Genomic DNA, 24,988 nt, shown 5'->3' with positions numbered 1-24,988 from the left:
TCCCTGACCTGAGTATTATACTCCTCTGCCACCATCTTCACCTTTTTGCAGCGCCGCTTCTGTCCTGCCGCGCCAACTAGTGATTGTAACTTCTGACCGGTCGGAAGTCATAAGTTATATCACAAGCTCTCAATGCAAGTCTACGAGAGCTAGAACAAGGCCAGGACGAGGCTATCATAGACCTGTATTGAGTTGGGACCTCCGGCTCGCTCCATGAAACACTAGAGCAATACGGCAGATCACAAACTGCCGGAGACCAACAGGAGAAGGGGCAACAGGAGGTGAAGACGGCCGTGGGCAAGTATGAGAGTAGGGCAGGGAACTTAGATTAGGAACACCACTCCAGCACTGTATTAAAAAAAAAATAAAAATCAACAATTCTGAAGTGGTGCTTGAAGCCCTAACCACTTTTGAAATCGGCTTTATTCTAACATCCTGTACTATTCTTCTTACCCTGCTAAACCCTGTATGTCCTTTTTTCCCCCCGTTACTTCCTGTGATGTTTAGTTTGAGGGTAGTCTCAAAAGGGATGTCATAGGAGGATAGCTATACAGTCACGTCTCCACAGCTTTTACCACCCCAACTGAGACAAGACGTCACCAGTGGAAGGTGCTGCCGTCACTTACCACAGCTTTTGGCATCGCTGAATTGTCAACAGGGGGCGGCGATAGAAGCAGTGTGAGTGACAGCAGTGTCGCCCCAGAGCATCTATTACCGCTCTGAAACGAATATCAGTGGATGGTGATAGAAGTAGTGAAACAGCAGCACCCCCAATGAGGATTCATTTCAGAGAGGTGAAATCAGCAGTTACTGTCTGTCACTTTGCTTTTCTCACTGCCCCACTAATGATCCCTTTCAGAGAAACTGGTAGTGGTGTCAGAAGAAGGGAGCAGTTTTTACAGCCATTGTCTTTCTGTGTGGATTTCTCAGTAAGGAACCATCCATTTTTTTCTGCAACACAGATTTAAAAACGCAGGCTGTGTAGAACAATCATTTGTATTTGCTATTGCAATTTCACCCGGATTTTGCTGCAGAATACATAGCAAAATTTACATGAAAACACAAAAACAAACAAACTATTGTTGACATTTACTAATAACGCCAACAATATAATTACACTCATATCCATCAAACTGACAGTTTAAAAAAAGGATACAATTTTGCAGGCTGCTGTAAGGACTCAGGAGGTATAATGATATCATCAAAAAAGCCAAGCGAAACTGAGGAGAAATAAGAATGAATTACTGCCCAGAAAGACACAAAATAAGGCAGATGCCAAGTGGAACAACAGGTCAATGCTTCCTCCCAAGATAAAAAAGCATTTCTTCAGAGGACCAAATGTTTATAGAAAGCATCCAGTTGTCACAGATTTACTGCTACTACATTAAAATGCTATTTTAGCCATTTTAGAGACCCCGATTCCAGAGATGTATCACTTACTGGGCTGCTTGATGTCATTTTGATACAATCAGTTTAATCTGCTGCAGATCTAGCAGTGCTCTGAATGCTGAGCTCTGTATTGCTCCGCCCACACCACTGATTGGCAGCTTCATGTGTAATGTGTACACTGTGCATGGGCAGGAAGCTGCCAATCAGTGATAGGGAGCGGAGATACAGAGCTCATGCACATGGAGGATGACAGGGCAGCAGGACTAGTCCCCTAGTGATAAACTCCTGCTGTTAAAACAAAGATTATATGAAAACTATGGCAAGCAGCACAGTAAGTGACACATCACTGGAATCAGGGTTCCTGCCCCTACATCATGCTGATCTCAGATTAGGTGGCAAAAACCTGATGACAGACTCCCTTTAAAACTTGCGCACGCCACCTGAAATGTTAGTTGGCCAAGTCTCTAGAGTGTTTAGCCCCTGATTAGTTTGAGGGTCCATCAGTAAGCAGCCAGGCATTCGGGCACCATTTTCTTTAGTACTGGATTTCCATATTTGAAATAGCTTGGTGAAATTAGTTGATAGCAGGAAAGAGTCACGGGGAAAAGACAAGGTGAGAATCCAAACCATGGATTTCTAGTGACGTTACACTCCATTATTTATACACCATCAGTAGATTTCTCCAAAACGCTTTCGGTAACATTCTTGTAGATCAGATTCATATATACGGGAATCCAGCCAGAGCCATTCACTTGTGTAGAGCAGTTGGAGGAACTAAGAAACTACACGGCCTCCCTCCAACATGCACAAAACCCCAGATGTACATTTCAGACCAAAAGTTTGGACACACCTTCTCATTTAAAGATTTTTCTGTATTTTCATGACAATGAAAATTGTACATTCACGCTGAAGGCATCAAAATTATGAATTAACACATGTGGAATTATATACTTAACAAAAAAGTGTGAAACATCTGAAAATACGTCTTATATTCTAGGTTCTTCAAAGTAGCCACTTTTTGCTTTGATGACTGCCTTGCACACCCTTGGCATTCTCTCGATGAGCTTCAAGAGGTAGTCACCGAGAATGGTTTTCACCATTGGGACCATCAGTTGTGTTGTGCAGAAGTCTGGTGGATACACAGCTGATAGTCCTATGGAATAGACTGTTAGAATTTGTATTATGGCAAGAAAAAAGCAACTAACTAAAGAAAAATGAGTGGCCATAATTACTTTACGAAATGAAGGTCAGTCAGTCCGAAAAATTGGGCAAACTTTGAAAGTGTCCCCAAGTGCAGTGGCAAAAACTATCAAGCGCTACAAAGAAACTGGCTCACATGAGGACCGCCCCAGGAAAGGAAGACCAAGAGTCACCTCTGCTTCTGAGGATAAGTTTATCCGAGTCACCAGCCTCAGAAATCGCAGGTTAACAACAGCTCAGACTAGAGACCAGGTCAATGCCACACAGAGATCTAGCAGCAGACACATCTCTACAACAACTGTTAAGAGGAGACTTTGTGCAGCATGCCTTCATAGTAAAATAGCTGCTAGGAAACCACTGCTAAGGACAGGCAACAAGCAGAAGAGACATGTTTGGGCTAAAGAACACATGGAATGGACATTAGACCAGTGGAAATCTGTGCTGGTCTGATGAGTACAAATTTGAGCTCTTTGGTTCCAACCACCGTGTCTTTGTGCGACGCAGAAAAGGTGAACAGATGGGCTCTACATGCCTGGTTCCCACCGTGAAGCATGGAGAAGGAGGTGTGATGGTGTGGGGGTGCTTTGCTGGTGACACTGTTGGGGATTTATTCAAAATTGAAGGCATACTGAACCAGCATGGCTACCACAGCATCTTGCAGCGACATGCTATTCCATCCGGTTTGCGTTTAGTTGGACCATCATTTATTTTTCAACAGGACAATGACCCCAAACACACCTCCAGGCTGTGTAAGGGCTTTTTGACCAAGAAGGAGAGTGATGGGGTGCTACGCCAGATGACCTGGCCTTCACAGTCACTATACCTGAACCCCAGATGGTTTGGGGTGAGCTGGACCACAGAGTGAAGGCAAAAGGGCCAACAAGTGCTAAGCATCTCTGGGAACTCCTTCAAGATTGTTGGAAGACCATTCCCGGTGACTACCTCTTGAAGCTCATCAAGAGAATGCCAAGAGTGTGCAAAGCAGACATCAAAGTAAAAGGTGGCTACTTTGAAGAACCTAGAATATAAGACATTATTTCAGTTGTTTCACACTTTTTTGTTAGGTATATAATTCCACGTGTGTTAATTCATAGTTTTGATGCCTTCAGTGTGAATGTACAATTTTCAGTCATGAAAATACAGAAAAATCTTTATATGAGGTGGGTCCAAACTTGTGGTTTGTACTGTATTGCTCAGTGTAGGCACGGTATAAGTGTCAAGCTAGCCCACGGCACAGCGCACATCAGTTCTACAGCTTGTGACCCCACAAATATGCCTTCATTAAATATGGGATCACACATTCTGGAAAATGTGCTCTTCACATTCACGAATCAAATGTCATTTTGATCTCAACAATTCTACTCTGATGGTGGCAAGTAAACATTGACTAAATGTGCGTTTGGGTGCTTTCACCTTGTTTTCAGGCACCTGTTCAGTGGCTGCGTTGGGACTTATATCCACCTCCCCCAGCAAAATGGGGTTCGGATGTATGCGCCAATGGTGCAGACAGAGTGAACGAGTGCTCTGCTGTGCATAATTTTCGGACATATACCCATACTGGCACTCTGACGTAGTAGACTGCCTCCAGTAGGTGTACACGGCCACAAACGATGCACGACAGCGCACACGGTCACTGTGTCTGCACCATTATAGTATATGGCCCAGTTAGCACATATGTCTGAAACCCGTTTTGTGGGGGGGTTCGTACGTAAGCCTCGACAGGGCCACCATATGGGTGACTGAAGACAATATGAAAGGAACCGAACACACAGTTAATCCTGAAAATGTCTACTTACCACCACAGCTGCAGACCCTTAATGATTAATCATAACCCTTAATTAAACTTTTTATTTAATGGGACGGGTGAATATTGTACTGGGACTTTTTTCTGCTTAAAAAAAAACAGCTGAAAAAAAGCTTTTCAGGGGTGTATTCTCCCACTCTCTTCTGCCATATGTCAAGTAACCTATCCTTTGGATGTGAACACAGCCTTAATTAAAACCTCAGACTTTTTTTTTTTTAAGGTTTGTACTTTGCTGCTAAAAATGTATCACCATTCATGGAGCCAAAGATCTCTCCAATGCGTTAACATTGCAAGAGGCGGCAAGGGGCTGGACATCAATCATCTACAAAGGAAAAAGACTTCAACTTGCCGATGTGAAAAGTAGGAGACGCTCCCTGTTTAATAAACGTCTTGATATATTGTGTGAATACAGATCAGTCACGTACGCACATTGTCAGAACCTTTCCATGGGGTGTCCCTCCCTTCACATGACTGTACATGAAATACTGGATCTCAGTGTATCAGAGTCATTAAACAGGGGCATGAACCGCGTTGCTTGGAACATTTTCAGAATAGTTATTTCACAAGCAGCCCGATGATACATTTTACAGTGGTGAATAATTATGATCATGGCCCCCGGATTATTACAGGCCTCTTCATACAGGTTGTGATCCATAATGATGGTCCGTCACTCACCGTGAACTCCCTCAGGACTGCAGCCTTTGATTTTTCCCATTAGGATCTCATCCAGGAAAGGATGGAAGACAACATATCGGAAATGGACTAAAAAGTGAAAACAAGAAAATCAGGACAAAGGAAAATCAAAGGACTTACCCATGGTGACCAATCATGTCTTAGCTATCATTTAAAAGGAATCTGTCAGCAGGTTTTTGCCACCTAATCTGACAGCAGCATAACGTAGTGACAGAAACTTTGATTCCAGCAATGTATTACTTTCTAGGCTGCTTGGTGTAGTTTAGATAAAACAGTGATTTTATCAGCAGGAGATTATCACTAGAGGACTAGTAAACCTGCTGCCAGGTGGTCCTCCATATTCATGAGCTCTGTTTAACTCCACCCCCATTGATTGGCAGCTTTCTGTGGGTACACTGTGCATAGACTTAAAGCTGCCAATCAGTGGTCAGGCAGGGTTATACAGGGCTCAGCATTCAGAAGACTGCTAGATCTGCAGTAGAGAAAACAGTGATTACATCAAAACTATAGCAAGCAGCCCAGTAAGTGACATCACTTGAATCAGTGTCTCTGCCCCTACTTTACACTGCTCTAAGATGGAACAGCAAAAATCTGGTGACCCATTCCTTTTAAAATAAAGGCCTTTGAAAAGCGAGAGCCGGGATCTAATTGGTTGCTACAGGAAATACATGTCCCAAAGTTTCCCACCAGAACAAATAACTACTAATTATCCATTATAAAATACTTTTTAAAAACATATTCACAGTTTAGGTAACAGAAACAAGCAACAAATCCATAAGGCGACAGCTACGTACAGAGAATCAATGTAATGAAAGCATTCCTCATATAGAGAAATGGTAGAGGTACTAGGTGTGGTCTCCTGTAACTAACATACATCACATACTTACTGGGTAGATGAGAAAGGTATGATCCAACTACTGAGGACCCCCGCAGATCCAGGGAGCGACGGACATAAAGCCTCCTGTCTGGATGAAGTGCTAGTGAGCATGTGCAGCCAGGGCTGTGAAGTCGGAGTCCATTTTGGTGGAGTCGGAGTCATGGAAATTGAGGAGTCGAAGTTGGAGGTTTGGCTTACTGACTCCACAGCCATGGCAGGGCAGTTGGAGCCCATTATGGTGGAGTCGGGAGCTGGTGTTATGGAAATTGAGGAGTCGGAGGTTTGGCTTACCGACTCCACAGCCCTGTGTGCAGCCATTAATCCCCTGTACTGTGCACAGATTGTTTATGGAGCAATGGTCGGACATGTCCACTAGCACCTCATTCACACACGGGACGTGGGAACCATCAGTTATATATGCAGTTTATTAGCGGAATACATAGTATTGCACAGTCATGTATGGTTATACAGCAGTGGTCCCCAATTGACAGGAGCTACTTTCAAATGCAAAAGCTGGTATGGAACCCCAGTCTATGGAGAGAAGAAGGTGAGGAGCAGAGTGAGGAGCCGAGTAAAAGACGAGCACATACAGCGACCCGTGTGTAGGAATCATTCATGTCTGGGAGACATCATGACAGCTACACTTTACCTACTAGCTCAGAGACAACTGAAAAATAAAAAGTTCCCGGAGGAAAACTAGTGAAGAACGCAGGATACAACTTGTGTAATGGAGAATAAGCGATTTTCCTCTTGTACAGACACAAGCCACCAGTGACTACAAATATACTTTATAAGGGCCCTGTCCTGAAGATACATTCTCAGTGAATAGAAACCTTCTGGTAGCCTCTTTGAAAACCAAGTGCTGATGACACCGTAAAGCAAAAATCACCAGAACTGCCATTCATCAGCCGCCAAAACATTGTACCCCAAAAGGGTAACAATAAAAACGTCAGCTGAACACATGGAAAAGCAAGCCCTAAACCGCTGCTTCAATGGAAGAAGAAAAAAAAAATGTATGGCTCTCAGAAAATGGCGGCACAAACTATTCTTAACAAAATTTAAATGTTTTTTTTTTCACTACATAAATAAAAAAATTCCTGATAAGTTCGGTTTTCGTATGGGCCTAAAGAAGGAACCTGCACAATGAACGGTGTAAAAATAAAATCTGAAAAGTTATAGTGAAATTTTATTTTTTTTTTTTTTATTTATTTATTTTTTTGACGTGGCTCTCTGAAGGGGAGGAGAAAATGAACGCGTAAAAATAAAAATCAGATGTGACAATAAGCCGTTGCAGGACGGTGTTTCTCTTTGCTGAAACGGTGCTGGGTAGGTTACAGAGATAATGTTTCTAGAGTTTTGTTAAAGGGACTGTCCACTACTAGGGCATTTAAACTAGATGTTCGGTCCTGATAAAATATTACAGCCTATACTCTCCTCCCGTGCAGTTCCAGCGACATCGGCACTCGCTCTCCCCGGGGCTGTGGTGCGGTGGAATGACACGTGATGCCCGACGTCACCATCTCCATCTTCAGACAAGCTGAACATGAAGGGGAAGCCAGGGCTGCAGCTCATCCCAGACTGTCTCTTCATGGTCGGTTTGTCTGAGAAAAAGAACAGAGATATAACATGTAGGACTAACCTTTGGTGTGAGAAGCTCCATCACCAGGAAAAATGTAGGAGTCCTCCAACTTCGTGATATCATACAGGCAAATGCAGAGGCCCACATTATACACCACCTGGTTGAAAAGAGTGGGTCGTGTAAAAACAGGCAACTTTTCAATTTATCACTTATTAAAAATCCTCTCAAGAACAAAGATTTTTAAAGAAGACCTTTCACCAAATGTTCCTGTCTATCTGTAGATGAGCACCCATGCTTACAGTGACATGTAAAAATTTGGGCACCCCTTGTGAAAATCACTGCTCTTGTGAACAGTTAAGCAAGTTGAAGCTGTGCTGCCCCTCCCCCCACACAACTCATACAGGAGGTTAGACCAGGAGACCAGGGCTGTGGCAGTACATCTCACACACTGAGAAACCTGCTCTAAGCTACAGTGGGGGCGTGTTCTTCCTATTCAGTGTTAGCGCTTATGATTGGTCAGCATCATACATGGGCCAAATACTTTGAATGCTAATATATGCGCAATAGAGAGGCAAAAAAATTTAAGAAAAAAGGTTTTGTTTTACTCCAAACTGCAGTTACTTTTACAAGAGGTGTACAGTTCAACATTAAAAATTTGATAAAACCTCCTCTAGTTTACTGCTCGTTGCCTAAATTTCAATTCTGAGGTCAAATGTCTCTGGTATTTGGAATGTAAATGTGGCTGAACTAGATTGCAGGCACCATGTCTCATTAACTGAGCTCCTGAGGTACCAAAAAAAACAGAAGAAACCCCCACAAGTGACCCCATTTTGGAAACTAAACCCATCAAGGGTGTTGAGCTTGTTGAATCCATAAGTACTTCACCAAATTTTTTAAAATGTGGATTTGAGAGTGAACATTAAGTTTTTTCTGCTAAAATGTTGTTTTAGCCCCAAATTTGTAATTTTCACTATAGATAATAGGAAAAAACAGACCCCAAAAATTGTTACACAATTTATTCTGAACACAAAGATACCCCATACGTGGTCAATATTGGCTGTATGGGTGCATGGCAGGGCTCAGAAAGGAAAGAGCGCTATTTGATTTTTGAAGCGTAAATTTGTCTGGAATATATTGGGAACACCACCTTGCATTAGCAGAGCCCCTGACATGCTAAAGCAGCAGAAAACCCCCCACAAGTGACCCCATTTTGGAAACTAGACCCCTCAAGGCGTTCATTTAAGGATGTACTGAGCATTTTTAACCTACATGTAATTCACAAAACTTTATAACATTTAGATGTGGAAAAAAAAATTCCCACTAAAATATTTTTTTATATTTACATGAGGGATAGTAGGAGAATTTGGACCCCACAATTTATGTAATCTTTACTGAAGCTGGCAGTGCCCCATATGTGGCAGTACACTACTGTTTGAGCCCACGGCAGGGATTGGATAGGAAGAAGCGCTACTTGGCAGATGCCGTCTGAATAGATTGTGTGCTCAATAAGCTGAACCCCTGAGGTGCCAGAACACCAGTAACACCCCACAAGTGACCCCATAGAGCGAACTTGACTGCTTAAGGAATTCATCTAGGGGTGAGGTGAGTATTTTGAACCTACAGTGCCTCACAGAATTTTATAATATTGGGAAATGGAAATATGACATTTTAGTGGTAAAAATGTACCGTATATTCCAGATTATAAGACGCACCCCAAATTTTGAGGAGAATAGGAATTTTTTTTTTAATAAAATGGTAGTGCTTCTTATAATCCATGCGTCTTATTGCTTCCCGGGGTAGTGGCGGCGGTGAAGCGGGGTCCCAAGGTTGCTGCTGGAGGAGGCAGGAGTGGGGTGATGCTGCAGACCACAGGCTGGGATGAGGGGATGTTCCGATGTGTGATGCGCCACTTCGGGTGTCCGGTTATGCTGCTGGTGTCCGGTGCTGCTGCTCATCTCCCGAGATCTTGGTACCGAGATCTCCATCTGCACATGCACCGCATAGGAAACTATGGAACTGCGGGGAACTCTGGCCTTTCACAAAATGCCGCCAAAGCCCCTCGCAGGACTGGACACCCCCGCAGCACCGGACACAAGCAGCACCGGACACCCCCTTCCCAAGCTGCGGCAATGGTATTGGATAAGGTATATCCGCATTATAAGATGCACCCCCATTTTCCCCAAAAAATTTGTCTTATAATCAAGAAAAATACAGTAATTACTTTTATTTTTACAAATTTGTCAGGTACACAAGGGTTTTAGGTGAAATTGGACCCCACAATTTATTGCGCAATTTCTCCCAAACGTGGTGCTGCCCCCACATAATTGTCAGCAGAAAACCCCCAAAGTGACCCCACTGTAGAATTTGAACCTCTCAATGAATTCATCTACGGCTGCAGTGACTATTTAGTAACATCCACGCCAGGGTTTTTGCTGGAGAATTGAAAATCTGCCAGTCTAGTTCCTATACATTGTGTCCCATACTGTATAGTGCCCCCGTATATTGATCCGAACCCCGTAAATTGTTAAGTTTACCCTCCCCACTACAGTAATGCCAAACATGTGACCGCTTACTGTGGCTTAGGCTCACGATGGATGCAGTTGGAATTTGGAGCTCAGAATTCACTGGATTTTATTTGAGGGGATGGGAGCCATGTCACTTTCCCAGAGTTTGTTCTACCAGTGACATGAGAACCCCCTATAGTTCCAGTGACAGATGACGGACCTGAGTGGGGGCTGGTTTTATGCAGGATGAGTTTGGGTTTTTATTGGCAAAATGTTGGGGTACATAATTTTTTGAAAGTTTCCAGAATAAGGCTTATTATGATACCATGATTAAGACAGTAGTCGAAACGTGTTGGTTATAACGCTGCATTATGTGTATGCTGCTGCAATGTGCTGCGTTCATTTTTTGTGGAACACCATTGTAATATTTTTTCTCCTTTTCTATATGGCTCATTAAAAGCTATATTTTATCTGGACACAGTTGGTTGCTGGATTTAATCTGTTTTTCGTTTGGTTCATGAATGGTTGCTCAGCCTTCATTCATGCGAGCTGTAGACATAAGGGAATTCTGCCTCCCAGGTGAGCCGACTACCATATACCTTTTTTAACAGAACTTTGGTCGACTACACTAGCACGCTAAAAAGACACGTAAAATGATGGGACACTGCCGGAACACAGACCGGACAGAATAGAAAGTGACTCTGCCTCGTAGGCTAGCGGTTCCTTTGGTGGGTGTTGTCTGAATCGTGGTTTTTGGCATTTATACACAGGATAAATGTGATTTAAGCATTATTCCGATTTTTAGGAGGTAGAATGAACAAATAGACAGCAGTACAAGAATAGCTCTTATTTATTTATTTTTTCCCTAGTGCGGTATAAGTGATTACACAACTTTATTCTTCAGGTTTGTGCGATTACAGCGGTATCAGATTTATGTAAAAAAAAATTCATGTTTTACTTCTCTCACACAGTAAAAATGCCTTTTTTTTTTTTTCTAATAAAAATAATTTTTCCATCACCATATTCTGAAGAATGTAACTTTTATTTTTTGGCGAGCAGAGCTGTCTGAGGGCTTATTTTGTGTGCTACAAACAAAGAGATTTTTTAGGTACCATTTTGGGGCACCTAACATGTTTTTATCACCACTTTTTATTCAGATTGTTTAGACGTAGAATAAACAAAACCTCAGCAAATAAATTGTTTACATTTTTTTGTGCCGTTCACTATGCAGTAAAAATAATAAGACCGATTTATTCGTCGGGTCAGTACGATTACAGCGATAGCAGATTTATATAGTGTTTCCATGCTTGGCTATTTTTACAGAATAAAAACAATATTCAGCCAAAATGTAATTACTTTTGCATCATCATACTGTGAGAGCTGTAACTTTTTTAATTTTTTGCTGATGACGACATATTAGGGCTTGTTTTTTGCTGGACAGCTTGGCATTTTCATTTATACCTTTTTTTACATAAGTCTTTTTGAACGCTTTTTATTACTTTTTTTGTGTTAGTATGATGAAAAAAGGTGCGTTTTTTTTTTTCTTTTATGGCGTTTTCCGTATGTAATAAATAACGTGCCGGTTTTATAGATTGGGTAGTTCTGGATGCGGCGATACCAATTAGGTTTTTCTGCTTATTTTTGCTTTATCATAAAGGCTGCGTTTTTAGTGGTAAAAGGACATTTTGTGATTTAAGTGCACTTTTTCTGCTTTTGCTTTTTTAAACCTTTTTTTAAACCTTTTTTTTTTTTTTTTTTTTTTTTTTACACATTTTATGCAATTTTTTTTTCACGAACTCCAACTGTGGGACATGTATAATTTTTACTTTGATCACTGGTCTCATACACTGCAGCACTCGTGTACTGCAGTGCATGACTGTCAGTGTCTCACTGACTCAGCCTGTGGGACCCTGCTTTTAGCTGGATCTTACAGGCCACCGGGATCTAGGGTCATCAGATGACCACAGGGTACCATGTCAACGGTAGGCACCCATGATTATGATCACGGTGGGGGAAGTTTGATCCTGCCATACAGCGGCTTTCAACTCATTATATACAGCTTTAGCGATTGATAGCAGTATTTAAGGATTTTTTTAAAGGGTTAATCTGTCCAGATCAGTTTCAAAATCAGCCGGGGCTGACAGCGCAAGAGTGACAACTGTCATGCACAGCTGGCACCAGCGGGAACTGCGCCCATTGGGTGGGCACTATTCACTTATTCCTCACCACCATAAAAAAGTACCGTATATACTCGAGTACAAGCCGAGATTTTCAGCCCATTTTTTTGGGCTGAAAGTCCCCCTCTCAGCTTATACTCGAGTCATACCCAGGGGTCGTCAGGGGAGGGGGAGCGGGGGCTGTCTAATTATACTCACCTGCTCCTGGCGCAATCCCTGCATGTCCCTGGCTTCCCCGGCGCTGCAGCTTCTTCCTGTACTGAGCGGTCACATGGTACCGCTCATTACAGTAATAAATATGCAGCTCCTCCTCCCATAGGGGTGGAGCCGCATATTCATTACTGTAATGAGCGGTAACGGTGACCGCTCACTACAGGAAGAAGCTGCGGGGAAGCAGGGACTTCACAGTGCCAGGAGCAGGTGAGTATAACGGGGAGGGGGAGCGCTGCGCGATATTCACCTGCTCCTTGTTCTGGCGCCGCTCCATCTTCAGCAGTGACGCTCAGGTCAGAAGGCGCGGTGATGTGGTTAGTGCCACTCAGCGTCACTGCTGAAGATGGAGCGGCGCCGGAACGAGGAGTAGGTGAATATTGAAAGTGCTGAGGGCCTGAGCGACAGAGAGGTGAGTATGTGATTTTTTATTTTTTTATCGCAGCAACAGCAAATGGGGCAATTGTCTGTATGGAGCATCTATAGGGCCATAATCAACGTTTGTGCAGCACTATATGGGGCAATTGTCTGTATGGAGCATCTATGGGGCCATAACGTTTGTGCAGCACTATAAGGGGCCATAACGTTTGTGCAGCACTATATAAGGGCCGTAACGTTTGTGCAGCACTATATGGGGGCCATAACGTTTGTGCAGCACTATATGGGGGCCATAACGTTTGTGCAGCACTATATGGGGGCCATAACATTTGTGCAGCACTATATGGGGGCCATAACATTTGTGCAGCACTATTTGTGGGCCATAACATTTGTGCAGCACTATATGGGGGCCATAATGTTTGGCAGAACTATATGGGGGCTATAACGTTTGTGCAGCACTATATGGGGTCATAACGTTTGTGCAGCACTATATGGGGGCCATAACGTTTGTGCAGCACTATATGGGGCCATAACATTTGTGCAGCACTATATGTGGGCCATAACGTTTGGGCAGCACTATATGGGGGCCATAACGTTTGGGCAGCACTATATGGGGGCCATAACATTTGTGCAGCACTATATGGGGGCCATAACGTTTGTGGAGCACTATATGGGGGCCATAACGTTTGTGCAGCACTATATGGAGCCATAACGTTTGTGCAGCACTATATGGGGCCATAACGTTTGTGCAGCACTATATGGGGCAAGTGTCTGTATGGGGCATCTTATGGGGCCATAACGTTTGTGCAGCACTATATGGGGCAAGTGTCTGTATGGGGCCATAATCAACGTTTGTGCAGCACTATATGGGGCAAATATCTTTATGGAGCATCTTATGGGGCCATAATCAACGTTTGTTCAGCATTATATTGGGCAAATGTGTCTATGGAGCATCTTATGGGGCCCTTATTAACCTTTATGCAGTACTGTATGGGGCAAATGTGTCTATGGAGCATCTTATGGGGCCATTATTAACCTTTATGCAGGATTATATGGGGCATATTTTAATATGGAGCATCTTATGGGGCCCATCATGAACTGTATGGAGCATTATATGGAGCATTATATGGGGCTCCTGATTCAATATGGATATTCAAAAACACTTAACCTACTGATGTCTCAATTCATTTTACTTTTATTGGTATCTATTTTTACTTTTGACATTTACCGGTAGCTGCTGCATTTCCCACCCTAGGCTTATACTCGAGTCATTAAGTTTTCCCAGTTTTTTGTGGCAAAATTAGGGGGGTCAGCTTATACTCGGGTCGGCTTATACTCGAGTATATACGGTAGATGATTTTGGTGGAGAGAAATATCAGACTGGAAAATACACTGCTACCAGAGATGTCTGACAATGGCCAACGTCGGTCTTCTCTTTAAAAACACGTGATCCTGTTGCACAGGTCAGCCTCATAAGCAATCAGCTGACCTCTAACTCATGTACATGGGCAGCTAAATTCATCTCACAATCATCCTCATCCCAAAAGGGAACTGCCAATATATTTTACCTTATTGGCCAATTTCTTGTTGAGTTCCTCAGAGATTGAGTCATTTAGTTTCCGTTCAAACTGCCATGGAGTAGTCCGCACAGTGTCCACCATCTCTACAAGGACAAACATAGTGGAAGCTGACCTGGGCTGCAAATACAGAAAAAAAGCAAAACACAAAAATAGAATATAACATATAGGTGCAAACACATATACATTAACATATATATGTTACACAGTACTGTGCCAAGGTTTTAGGAGAGCCAGGATCCAGCAACTGGTGAGCAAACTGCAGGGCCTAGGCTGGTCGGAAGAGAGAAGGAGGAGAGCCAGGACCATGGCTGGAGACATGCGCTAGCCGCAAGGTACCGAGAGGTGGAATTTCGGGGGGGAGGCAGTTACGTATGACAGGCAGCAGTGATGGGGGGTCCATAGAACAGTTTGGGACCAGTCATCACATCTTGTACAACCAGCGGGCAGTAAAAATGGAACGCTTGCCTCAAAGGCTGCAAGAGCTGATGGCTAGAAGATGGTCACGTTTCTCAAAACGGAGGGCAACATCGCTGGTATGCGGCAGGTGTGATCTGAGAAGGAAGGGAGCAGGGTGAACCCTTCTGGCGAAATGATCATGTATGAGAGAGGCTCCTCGAGATGGGGCTACCACCCCTGAGAGATCAAACTATCCTTGAGGTTCCCCATCTCCAATGTGGAAGCAGGCGATGGTGCAGGTGACACAGGGGGCTGGACCCCTTTTTAATATGTCGGGGGCACCAGCCCTACCTGAAGCCAGGTCACTAAGGGTATGTGCACACGTTGCAGATTGTGCTGTGGATCCGCAGCGGATTGGCCGCTGCCGATACGAAGCAGTTTTCCATGCGGTTTACAGTGCCATGTAAACCGATAGAAAACCAAACCTGCAGTGCCCATGGTGTGGAAAATACTGCGCGGAAACGCTGAGTTGTATTTTCCGCAGCATGTCAATTCTTTGTGCAGATTCCGCAGCGTTTTACACCTGCTCCTCAATAGGAATCCGCAAGTGTAAAAACGCAGGTGAAATCCACACAAAAAACACAGGAAATCCGCAGTAAATACGCTGTTAATCCGCAGTGCATTTTACCCGTGAATTTTTCAAAAACGCTGTGGAAAAATCCGCACACGAATCCACAACGTGGGCACATAGCCTTACAGCCCAGGCACCTGGGAATTAAGCTCCAAGAAACAGGTGGAGGCAGTCCCCCAGCCTTCCAAGGAAGGAGAAGAAGCAGCGAACACCTGAATAGGATAACTGTATTACCCTCATTATTCTTTCCTGGCTTTGCACCTTGTGCAAAGCCTTTATGAGTGTAGGACTACAGCAACTACAATTTTTTTTTTTTATTAGGCACTCCATTTGGTACCTTCAAGGGTATATGGGTGACCCTCCTTATATTTTTTGGCTTTGCACTGTGTCTAAAGCTTTTATGAGTGTAGGAGTACCACTACTACACTTTGTTCATAATATCTGAATGAGGCATTACAGCTGTTGCCTTCAATGGTGTATGGATGACTTTGCTTGTAATTTTTGGCAGGCTTTGCACTTAGTGCATAGCCTTTACAAGTGTAGGAGTGCATGGCAATTTGAACAGAATGTGTATGGAGCCCTACTTTACGTTTAATACAGGGTGAATCTGAGTCCATTGCCAATCTACTTTATGGCAGTTTTTGCTTCCTTCATAAATTACACTGAAATTTCAAATTTTTTTTAAGTAAAAAAAATAAACTTTGATTTACTTAATTTTTTTCCAATGCTTCTTAAATTTTGACTTAAATACAAGTCCTTGTACAGGAAAGAATGTTTCTGAACATTTTTTCCTGTAAACGTCAATCTCTCGTCAATTTTGAATGACTCATAATCAGTCCTTAGGGTATGTGCACACGTCAGGATTTCTTGCAGAAATTTTCCTGACAAAATCCGGACATTTCTGCCAGAAATCTGCATGCGGTTTTTTTTTTCCATTTTTTGCGCGTTTTTTACGCGTTTTTGTACGGGTTTTTTTGCGGATTTTTTGCGTTTTTCTCCTGACACTCCAAATTCATGGGAAATCTGCAAAAAATCCGCAAAAATAATGAACATGTTGCTTCTTTTTCCGGATTGCGTTTTTTTTGCGGAAAAAAACGCAACATTTGCACCAAAAATCCGGAAGGCATTCTAAATGATAGGATGCATAATGTATGCTTTTTTATGTGGTATTATAGCGTTTTTATTGGGGAATTCCGCAAAAAATCCTGAAGAAATCCTGACGTGTGCACATACCCTTAAAGTTGGGTTAAAAGTGTGACACCACTGTTAGCAGCAGCCATATGGGAGTCAGAGATGATTCAAGGGGTCTTCCCCATGCTATTCTCCTTCCATTCAGCACTTTTTCCATCCATTTCAATATTTTCACTGGCGTCCAAACCTTCTTGTAAGGTCTGCCGGAAAAATGCTTGGATTTCTCATTATACTCATTACTCAAAACGACAATCCGAGCATTAAGATTTGCTTGGTTCATGTAATTAGCATCATAGCATTTTGGTGGTTAGTGAATCCTACTTATTACCCCAAGAACACCATTCCCACAGTGAAACATGGTGGTGGCAGCATCATGTGGGGATGTTTATCGCCAGCAGGGACAGGGAACTGTTTCAGTCTCTCAGTAATTTGAGACTGGGACGGAGGTTCACCTTCCAACAAGACAAGTTGAAGTGGTTTAAGGGGAAACATGTAAATGTTTTGGAGTGGCCTAGTCAAAGCTCAGATCCTAATCCAATTAACAATCTAAGGTCAGACTTAAAGATTGCTGTTCTCCAGAGGAAACCATCTAACTTGAAGGAGCTGGAGCAGTTTTGCCTTGAGGAGTGGGTAAAAATTCAAGTGGCAAGATGTGGAAAGCTCATAAAGACTTATACAAAGTGATTTACAGCTCCCACAGACCATTGTCAGGGCAGGGGAGAGGAGGTACAGCGCCTGCAGACCATTGTCAGGGCAGGGGAGAGGTGGTACAGCGCCCGCAGACCATTGTCAGGGCAGGGGAAAGGTGGTACAGTGCCCGCAGACCATTGTCAGGGCAGGGGAGAGGTGGTACAGCGCCCACAGACCATTGTCAGGGCAGGGGAGAGGTGGTACAGCGCCTGCAGACCATTGTCAGGGCAGGTGAGAGGAGGTACAGCGCCTGCAGACCATTGTCAGGGCAGGGGAGAGGTGGTACAGCGCCCACAAACCATTGTCAGGGCAGGGGAGAGGTGGTACAGCGCCCACAGACCATTGTCAGGGCAGGGGAGAGGTGGTACAGCGCCCACAGACCATTGTCAGGGCAGGGGAGAGGTGGTACAGCGCCCGCAGACCATTGTCAGGGCAGGGGAGAGGTGGTACAGCGCCCGCAGACCATTGTCAGGGCAGGGGAAAGGTGGTACAGCGCCCGCAGACCATTATCAGGGCAGGGGAAAGGTGGTACAGCGCCCGCAGACCATTGTCAGGGCAGGTGAGAGGTGGTACAGCACCTGCAGACCATTGTCAGGGCAGGAGAGAGGTGGTACAGCGCCTGCAGACCATTGTCAGGGCAGGGGAGAGGTGGTACAGGGCCTGCAGACCATTGTCAGGGCAGGGGAGAGGTGGTACAGCGCCTGCAGACCATTGTCAGGGCAGGTGAGAGGAGGTACAGCGCCCGCAGACCATTGTCAGGGCAGGGGAGAGGTGGTACAGCGCCCACAGACCATTGTCAGGGCAGGGGAGAGGTGGTACAGCGCCCACAGACCATTGTCAGGGCAGGTGAGAGGTGCTACAGTGCCCGCAGACCATTGTCAGGGCAGGTGAGAGGAGGTATAGTGCCCGCAGACCATTGTCAGGGCAGGGGAGAGGTGGTACAGCGCCCACAGACCATTGTCAGGGCAGGGGAGAGGTGGTACAGCGCCCGCAGACCATTGTCAGGGCAGGTGAGAGGTGGTACAGCGCCTGCAGACCATTGTCAGGGCAGGGGAGAGGTGGTACAGCGCCCACAGACCATTGTCAGGGCAGGTGAGAGGTGCTACAGTGCCCGCAGACCATTGTCAGGGCAGGTGAGAGGAGGTATAGTGCCCGCAGACCATTGTCAGGGCAGGGGAGAGGTGGCACAGCGCCCACAGACCATTGTCAGGGCAGGGGAGAGGTGGTACAGCGCCCGCAGACCATTGTCAGGGCAGGTGAGAGGTGGTACAGCGCCCGCAGACCATTGTCAGGGCAGGGGAGAGGTGGTACAGCGCCCGCAGACCATTGTCAGGGCAGGTGGAATGGGAATCGATTCTCACCATCTCTGGAGGATCTGCTCCACACTCTACATAACCTCTGTGCAGACATACATGCAGCGGTGTGACCGGATACACCTATGGCTGTGCCCTCACATACCGCCATTTTCTGCCACAACCCACATGTAGATTCTTGAACAGCATAGCCGTGGATTTAACAGTGTATGCTGCATACGGTGAATGTCACAGCGATAATGCCGCAGAGCGCACCCAAATATGTGTCACAATTCATGGCAAATTAGTTCATGGAGTAAAATGGTGGAAGGTGGGAATTCACCCGGGGGCTCCGGACACTGTGGATTATACCTGAAGTGAGAAAATCGGTGCAGCTCTCAGAATGGGTGTACAAGACATATCCGGTGCTGAGAAACTGTACAATGGCAGCGGGTCCTGCGGTCCTCACTGCACAGTCACTCACCAGAACCGGTCCCCCTTCTGATGTCACGTGACGTCTTTGCACCGATTCTGATAGTTACAAATTATACTGAAAATCGCTCTAATAAAGAATCAGCTGCGCAGAGGAGGAAAGAGCAGAGCGGGAGGGGGGGCAGCATGGCTGGCGGGGGAGGGGAAGCGCAGAAGAGGAAAGAGCAGCGTGGACGGCGGCGCAGAAGAGGAAAGAGCAGCGTGGACGGCGGCGCAGAAGAGGAAAGAGCAGCGTGGACGGCGGCGCAGACAAGGGGAGGGGCAGTGTGAACGGCAGGAGGAGCAGCATGGACGGCGGGGGAGGGGCAGCGCAGTCGGCGGGGGAGGGGCAGCGGGACGTTAGGAGGAGGGGCAGCACAGACGGCAGGGGGAGGGGCAGCCCAGAAGAGAAAAGAGCAGCGTGGACGGCGGCAGAGATGGTGGAAGAGCAGCACGGACGGCGGGGGGAGGGGCAGCGCGGAGAAAGAAAGAGCAGCGTGGACGACAGCGCAGACGGTGGGGCAGCGCCGCTTCAGTTGCACACCCGGAGGATCACCCAGTGCACTGCCGCTGCCATACCTGCGATCCGCAGCCTCTAAGCCTCCAGCTACACACGTGTCAGCGATTTCATGAAGCCGCAGGATCCTACCCGTGAAGGACCTTTCATGATGTGTTGGCCATGTGATCCATCACGTGTGTGGGAGGAGTCCGGACACTTTAGTAACCGGAGTGCCGGGAGTGTGCGCAGAGCGGAGCAGCTGTAGGGCTGGTATCACACAGTGCAGGTGCTGCAGGCTGCTGGGTGCCGCGTAGTCTGCTGTAATGCCGGCGGTGCAGAGGTGCCCGGACCTGGATATGTGTGTACACATGGACGCAACCACACGTGCCTGTGCTGCATTACACGGTGCAGAGCTATTCCCATACTGAAGTTGGTTTCTTATTCATTGAAACCCAATTCTCCCAGATTTGAATAAGTATAACCCATAAAAAACCATCAGTTACTTATTCAACTCTGTGAACATTGTTTACCCACTTTGATGCCAGTTCTGATGCCCAGAGCCCATTTGGGCCGGGCTGGAGGGACCTGGGTTTGATGCGGTTCATCACTATGTATTCTTAGTGTGAGATCAGTGGCCCAAAGTCATTTAAAGGGAACCTGTCACCCCCAAAATGGAAGGTGAGCTAAGCCCACCGGCATCAGGGGCTTATCTACAGCAATCTGTAATGCATTCTGTAATGCTGTAGATAATCCCCCGATGTATCCTGAAAAATGAGAAAAAGAGGTTATATTATACTCACCCAGAGGCGGTCCCGTTGCGGTCCGGTCCGGGGCCTCCCATCTTCTTACAATGACGTCCTCTTCTTGTCTTCACGCTTCGGCGCAGGTGCACTTTGTGCTCTCTGTTGAGGGCAGAGCAAAGTACTGCAGTGCGCAGGCGCCGGGAAAGGTCAGAGAGGCCACAGACTGACACAGCATTTGCAAAGAGGTACGGCTAGTATACAGACTGACATGGCAGGTGTGCTGGAAGGCACAAGCAGAACAATTGGATACCGGCAGGCCCATCGTACTGGGACCGCCCCTGGGTGAGTATAATCTAACCTCTTTTTCTCATCTTTCAGGATACATCGGGGGCTTATCTACAGCATTACAGAATGCATTACAGAATGCTGTAGATAAGCCCCTGATGCCGGTGGGCTTAGCTCACCTTCGATTTTGGGGGTGACAGGTTCCCTTTAACACCTTAAAAACACCAGTTACGTATTCAAATGGCCCAAATCAACTGACCACTTTGATGCCAGTTCTGATGCCCAGAACCCATTTGGGTCAGGCTGGAGAGACCTGATTTTGATGTGGGGCTCCCTGTCTGCAGTGTGTTATCAGTGGCCCAAAGTCATTTAACCCCTTGATTAACGCCCTTTGTTGCCCATTTTTGTGCCAGTTTTATAATTTTTGTAGCTGTTTTTAAGTGTATTCTCATCAGGGCACATCACTGCATTGTCCGTTATTATTGTGATTATTTTTTATTGTTAAACCTATAAAAAAACCAGAAACAAAATTGCTGAATAAGAAACTGACGAATAAGAAACCGACCAGCATCGTAGAGCTATTTGTATGTGTGCATAGAAATGGCTTGCTCTATAATATAGAGTCTATACACACATACACAGTGCCTTGAAAAATTATTCATACCCTGTCAACTTTTCCACATTTTTTCACTTTGCACCCATAAACTTAAATGTTTGTCATTGGGATTATATGTGATTTACTGTAGCGTCGGCATTCCTGCACAATTCCTCCCTTCCCCGGTAGAGACGCCAACTCACTGCCATGGCCCTTACTTCCTGCTGCTACTGCCGGAGGTCTGTCCACTACCTGCAGATCCCCAGGAACTATGCTTAGGGCACACACGCGCTCCCTCCTTCTTAAAGGGACAGCACATGCCATCCTAAAGTGTCCCCAGCTGGGAGACACATTATTTAAGGCATCTCCACCTGATGGGAGTTGCCTGAGCAACAAGTTTAGTCAGTACGCGTGGTACTTCTCAGGTCCCTGGCTGTGAGTACCTGCTACTGCCTGCCTGTATCCATTTGTTCTGCTTGTGCCTTCCAGCGCACCTGCCATGTCAGTCTGTATACCAGCCGTACCTCCTTGCAAATGCCGTGCCAGTCTGTATACCAGCCGTTCCTCCCTGCATCTGCCGTGTCAGTCTGTGGTTTGTTGCACCTCATTTCCAGGTTACGCATGCTGCACTTTGCTTGTATATGCTGATGGGTCTGCTTACATTGAATATTACATCTGGAGTCTGATGGGTTGGTCATGTGACTGCTACAGTGCCTTTGCTCTGATTAGGAGATCCCCTTGTGATATTCAACAGTTTTCATGTAGCCTTCTACGGATGCCACGATTATTTGTCTCCAAATAGTCTTATTATTCCATTCCTGTACTAAACTATCTATAGAAATATACTGTTATCTTCCACCTACATTTATCTTTAGTGCCATCAGTTCTCCCCTCCCCTATATTTGTTTTATAATTACCGTCTACATTTTGTTTGTAGACCCCATGTGTTCCTGGTCATTTGACACTCCTTGACTCTTATCATCTTTTTTAACAAAAAAAATGTTATTTATTCTTTCAAATAAAATATACTTTTATCTTCACGTAGTTAGTTCATGCTTTCATATGTTTTTTGAGTATATTGTTTGATTGGAAGTGCGATATAGTTTTGACCAATTTTTCCTTTGGTTACCCAGTTGGTATACCAGCTGTACCTGCCTGTTCCAACCATGCCAGTCTGTATACCAGCCTGCATTGGCCGTGCCAGTCTGTCTACCAGCTGTACCTGCCTGCACCTGTGGCTCCCCTGAGGGTCCAGTCGCCACAGAGGTACTGCATCTCAGCCAGAGGTGTGGAACCCCAACTCTCTGGCAAGGAGAGGACACTGTACAGAACCCATCACTAGACATCTCCAGGCCAGAGAGGGATTAGGTAGAGGGTGTGGGTGGAGAAAGTAAAGAAGGGGAGGAGTTAGATGAACAGTAAGGAGAGTGTATGAGGAGAAGTGAAGTGGAGCAGACGTGTGGGTTTGGAGCTCCTGGCAGTCTGAAGAGAGGGAGGAAAAGAAAGAAGCTCCCAGAAGGAAAGAAGGGTTCCTAGGGGCATGGGAAGTGTGGAAACACCCATGGGGCCCACATCCACGCTGACCATCGCTAGGTGGAGGGACCAGTTCACAGTATGGGAACCGGCCCCTGATCTAGTGGAGGAACTACAAGTCCCAGCTAGGAACCTGGAGGCTGTCGTGTCTGCAAGTGCGACGGCCACATGAACATCTATTTAGCTGAAAAGGGAGTCATAGGGTTAAAGGGGACAGTGAGGACGTCGCCCGACAGGACCCGCGACTACCGGCTTGGGACACTGGGTGTGAAGCACAGGGCAGGAATGGTGAGAGCCAGTGCAGAGTCAGCCAGGAAAGGCACATACAAAGGGGGTTCTGGACAAGTGCCCCAAGTTACAGGAGAGTTGGCTGGACCACTAAACCCGGAGGACACAGCTCCCGGCTGTGAGTAAAACGTGAAGACTGCACCTTGCTGTGTCCTCTCTCTTTATTGCGCCACTCACCCTGCACTACATCCCCCATCACCATCTGTAACATCATAGGTGCCCTGGGACTTAGCTCTACCTATGGAGAGCTGTGCCAACTATGCTGCATCACCATCAGCCCCAGCGGTCTCTTTAAGCAGCGTCGGCTATCCCTAGCCGAGTACCATAGGTGGCGTCACGAACAATTCCCCTATCACCTACAAACATTCAATCATCATCCATTTATTGCGTGCCCAGGGCCAAGGACCGGGTCACCGCTGCCGTGACCATCCCTTTAAGAATTGTCCGGACTCTGTTCCGAGTACCCCACAGCCCTAGAGGGTGTCGCACACCAACTGTGCCAGTCTGTATACCATCTGTACCTCCCTGCACCTGCCGTGCCAGTCTGCATACTAGCTGTACCTGCCTGCACAGGCGCCCCCTCAAAACATATTTGTTCAGAGGGGCCTATCACGTTCCCTAATAAAAGTCATTTTATGTGTAAGGGCACGTGTGTAGCCCAATTCACTATCTCCATCTATCCCCCACCCCCTGAAGATGGCTGGACCATCATTGTAAATACATCACTGTAAATATGCACCTGTACTTTGTATCTCCCCCACCTAATTGTAGATTGTAAGCTCTCACGAGCAGGGTCGTCTTATTGTGCTTTAATTATTGTATTGTTAACGTTGTTACCTATGACTGTTGTGTTTGAAACTGTTAAACTGTAAAGCGATGCGGAATATGTTGGCACTATATAAATAAAGATTATTATCAGCCGTACCTGCCTGCATTGGCCATCCCAGGCTGTATACCAGCTGTACCTGCCTGCACCGACCGTGCCAGTTTGCATACCAGCCGTACCTGCTTGCATCGGCCGTGCCAGTCTATAACAGCCGTTACTCCCTGCAACTGCCGTACCAGTCTGTATACCAGCCGTACCACCCTGCACCAGCCATGGTAGTCTATACTGTATACCAGCTATAGAGCAGGGTAGGAAATCCAACAAGAATCAAATAGGAATAGCAATTGGATATAAATGTAAAACTTAACCTTTACTAGGTATGTATAAAAATCAAATCACGTACAAAACATAAGTCAAACAAGGGAAGGGAGGGGAAAAAACCCTAGTGCAGTGGTGAACCCTATACCGACACAGAAATGGGAAAGAGGTAGGAGTAAAAATAGATATGCTGACAGTGCTAAGTAGTCACTATCTGTGACCCTAGAGTACAGATGGTGACCTTGTATAACTCCTTATACCATGTTAGAATACACACAGACAATGCCACATTATAAGGAACGGCTATATGTATGGCATCCACTAATACTCCTTATGATTATTTATGGGTATGCCCCTGTCTGTAAAATACCCATGCCCTGTATGGCACCGTCAAAAAATACCCTTATTAAATTGCCTTTTGTCAAGATAGAACAATTCCTTCTTTCTAGGGTTGTATGTATGTTTTTAAGTACCTTAAGGAGCCAAATTATTGGTTACATGTAAGCGACATAGTCAAATCCACATAAATGTGACAAATTTCAAAAGTTACTTATTCAACATACATGTGTGTATATTTAGCTACTGTCAGTACATATGATAGCGTGCTAAAGAGGCTTATTAAATGAAATTAAACCACCAATATGCATCCATATAAACATGGGATCATGCTACCTCATCAATAAACATTATGAGCATCCTCTATGGCCATTATTGTGTGGTAATTATGTATTTTTCACGAAACACTTTTTCAAAGACGCCAGCATGTGCAAATATGCGTCATATTTAGAACCTATTAATATGGAAAGATCTCACCCCGGTGTTGGAGAGACTCCATTTGT

At 45.5% G+C, this 24,988-nt stretch overlaps 1 protein-coding gene across 6 annotated transcripts in view; it reads right to left on the bottom strand.

Moving 5' to 3' along the window:
• POLR3H (RNA polymerase III subunit H) overlaps positions 1-24,067 on the bottom strand; it is a 28,432-nt gene extending 4,365 nt beyond the window's left edge. The window contains exons 1-5 of one of the 6 annotated variants that reach the window (XM_077277960.1): positions 23,931-24,067; positions 14,380-14,508; positions 7,603-7,699; positions 5,069-5,155; positions 1,157-1,220 (exon numbers count right to left, since the gene is read on the bottom strand). In XM_077277960.1, coding sequence (XP_077134075.1) covers positions 1,157-1,220; positions 5,069-5,155; positions 7,603-7,699; positions 14,380-14,508; positions 23,931-24,020 — 467 coding nt within the window. In that variant the 5' untranslated portion in view covers positions 24,021-24,067. Of the gene's footprint in view, positions 1-1,156; positions 1,221-5,068; positions 5,156-7,602; positions 7,700-14,379; positions 14,509-18,963; positions 19,277-19,641; positions 19,791-23,930 lie in introns of those variants that run through there. The other 5 variants (XM_077277964.1, XM_077277962.1, XM_077277965.1 and 2 more) reach the window with 5 other exon arrangements.
• Positions 24,068-24,988: the final 921 nt, after the last annotated feature.

This window comes from Ranitomeya variabilis, chromosome 8 (genome assembly GCF_051348905.1).
Source record: "Ranitomeya variabilis isolate aRanVar5 chromosome 8, aRanVar5.hap1, whole genome shotgun sequence".
NCBI classification, from domain to species: Eukaryota; Metazoa; Chordata; class Amphibia; order Anura; family Dendrobatidae; genus Ranitomeya; species Ranitomeya variabilis.
The sequence above is the reverse complement of the archived record's forward strand: the minus strand, read 5'-3'. Positions and strand labels throughout refer to the sequence as shown.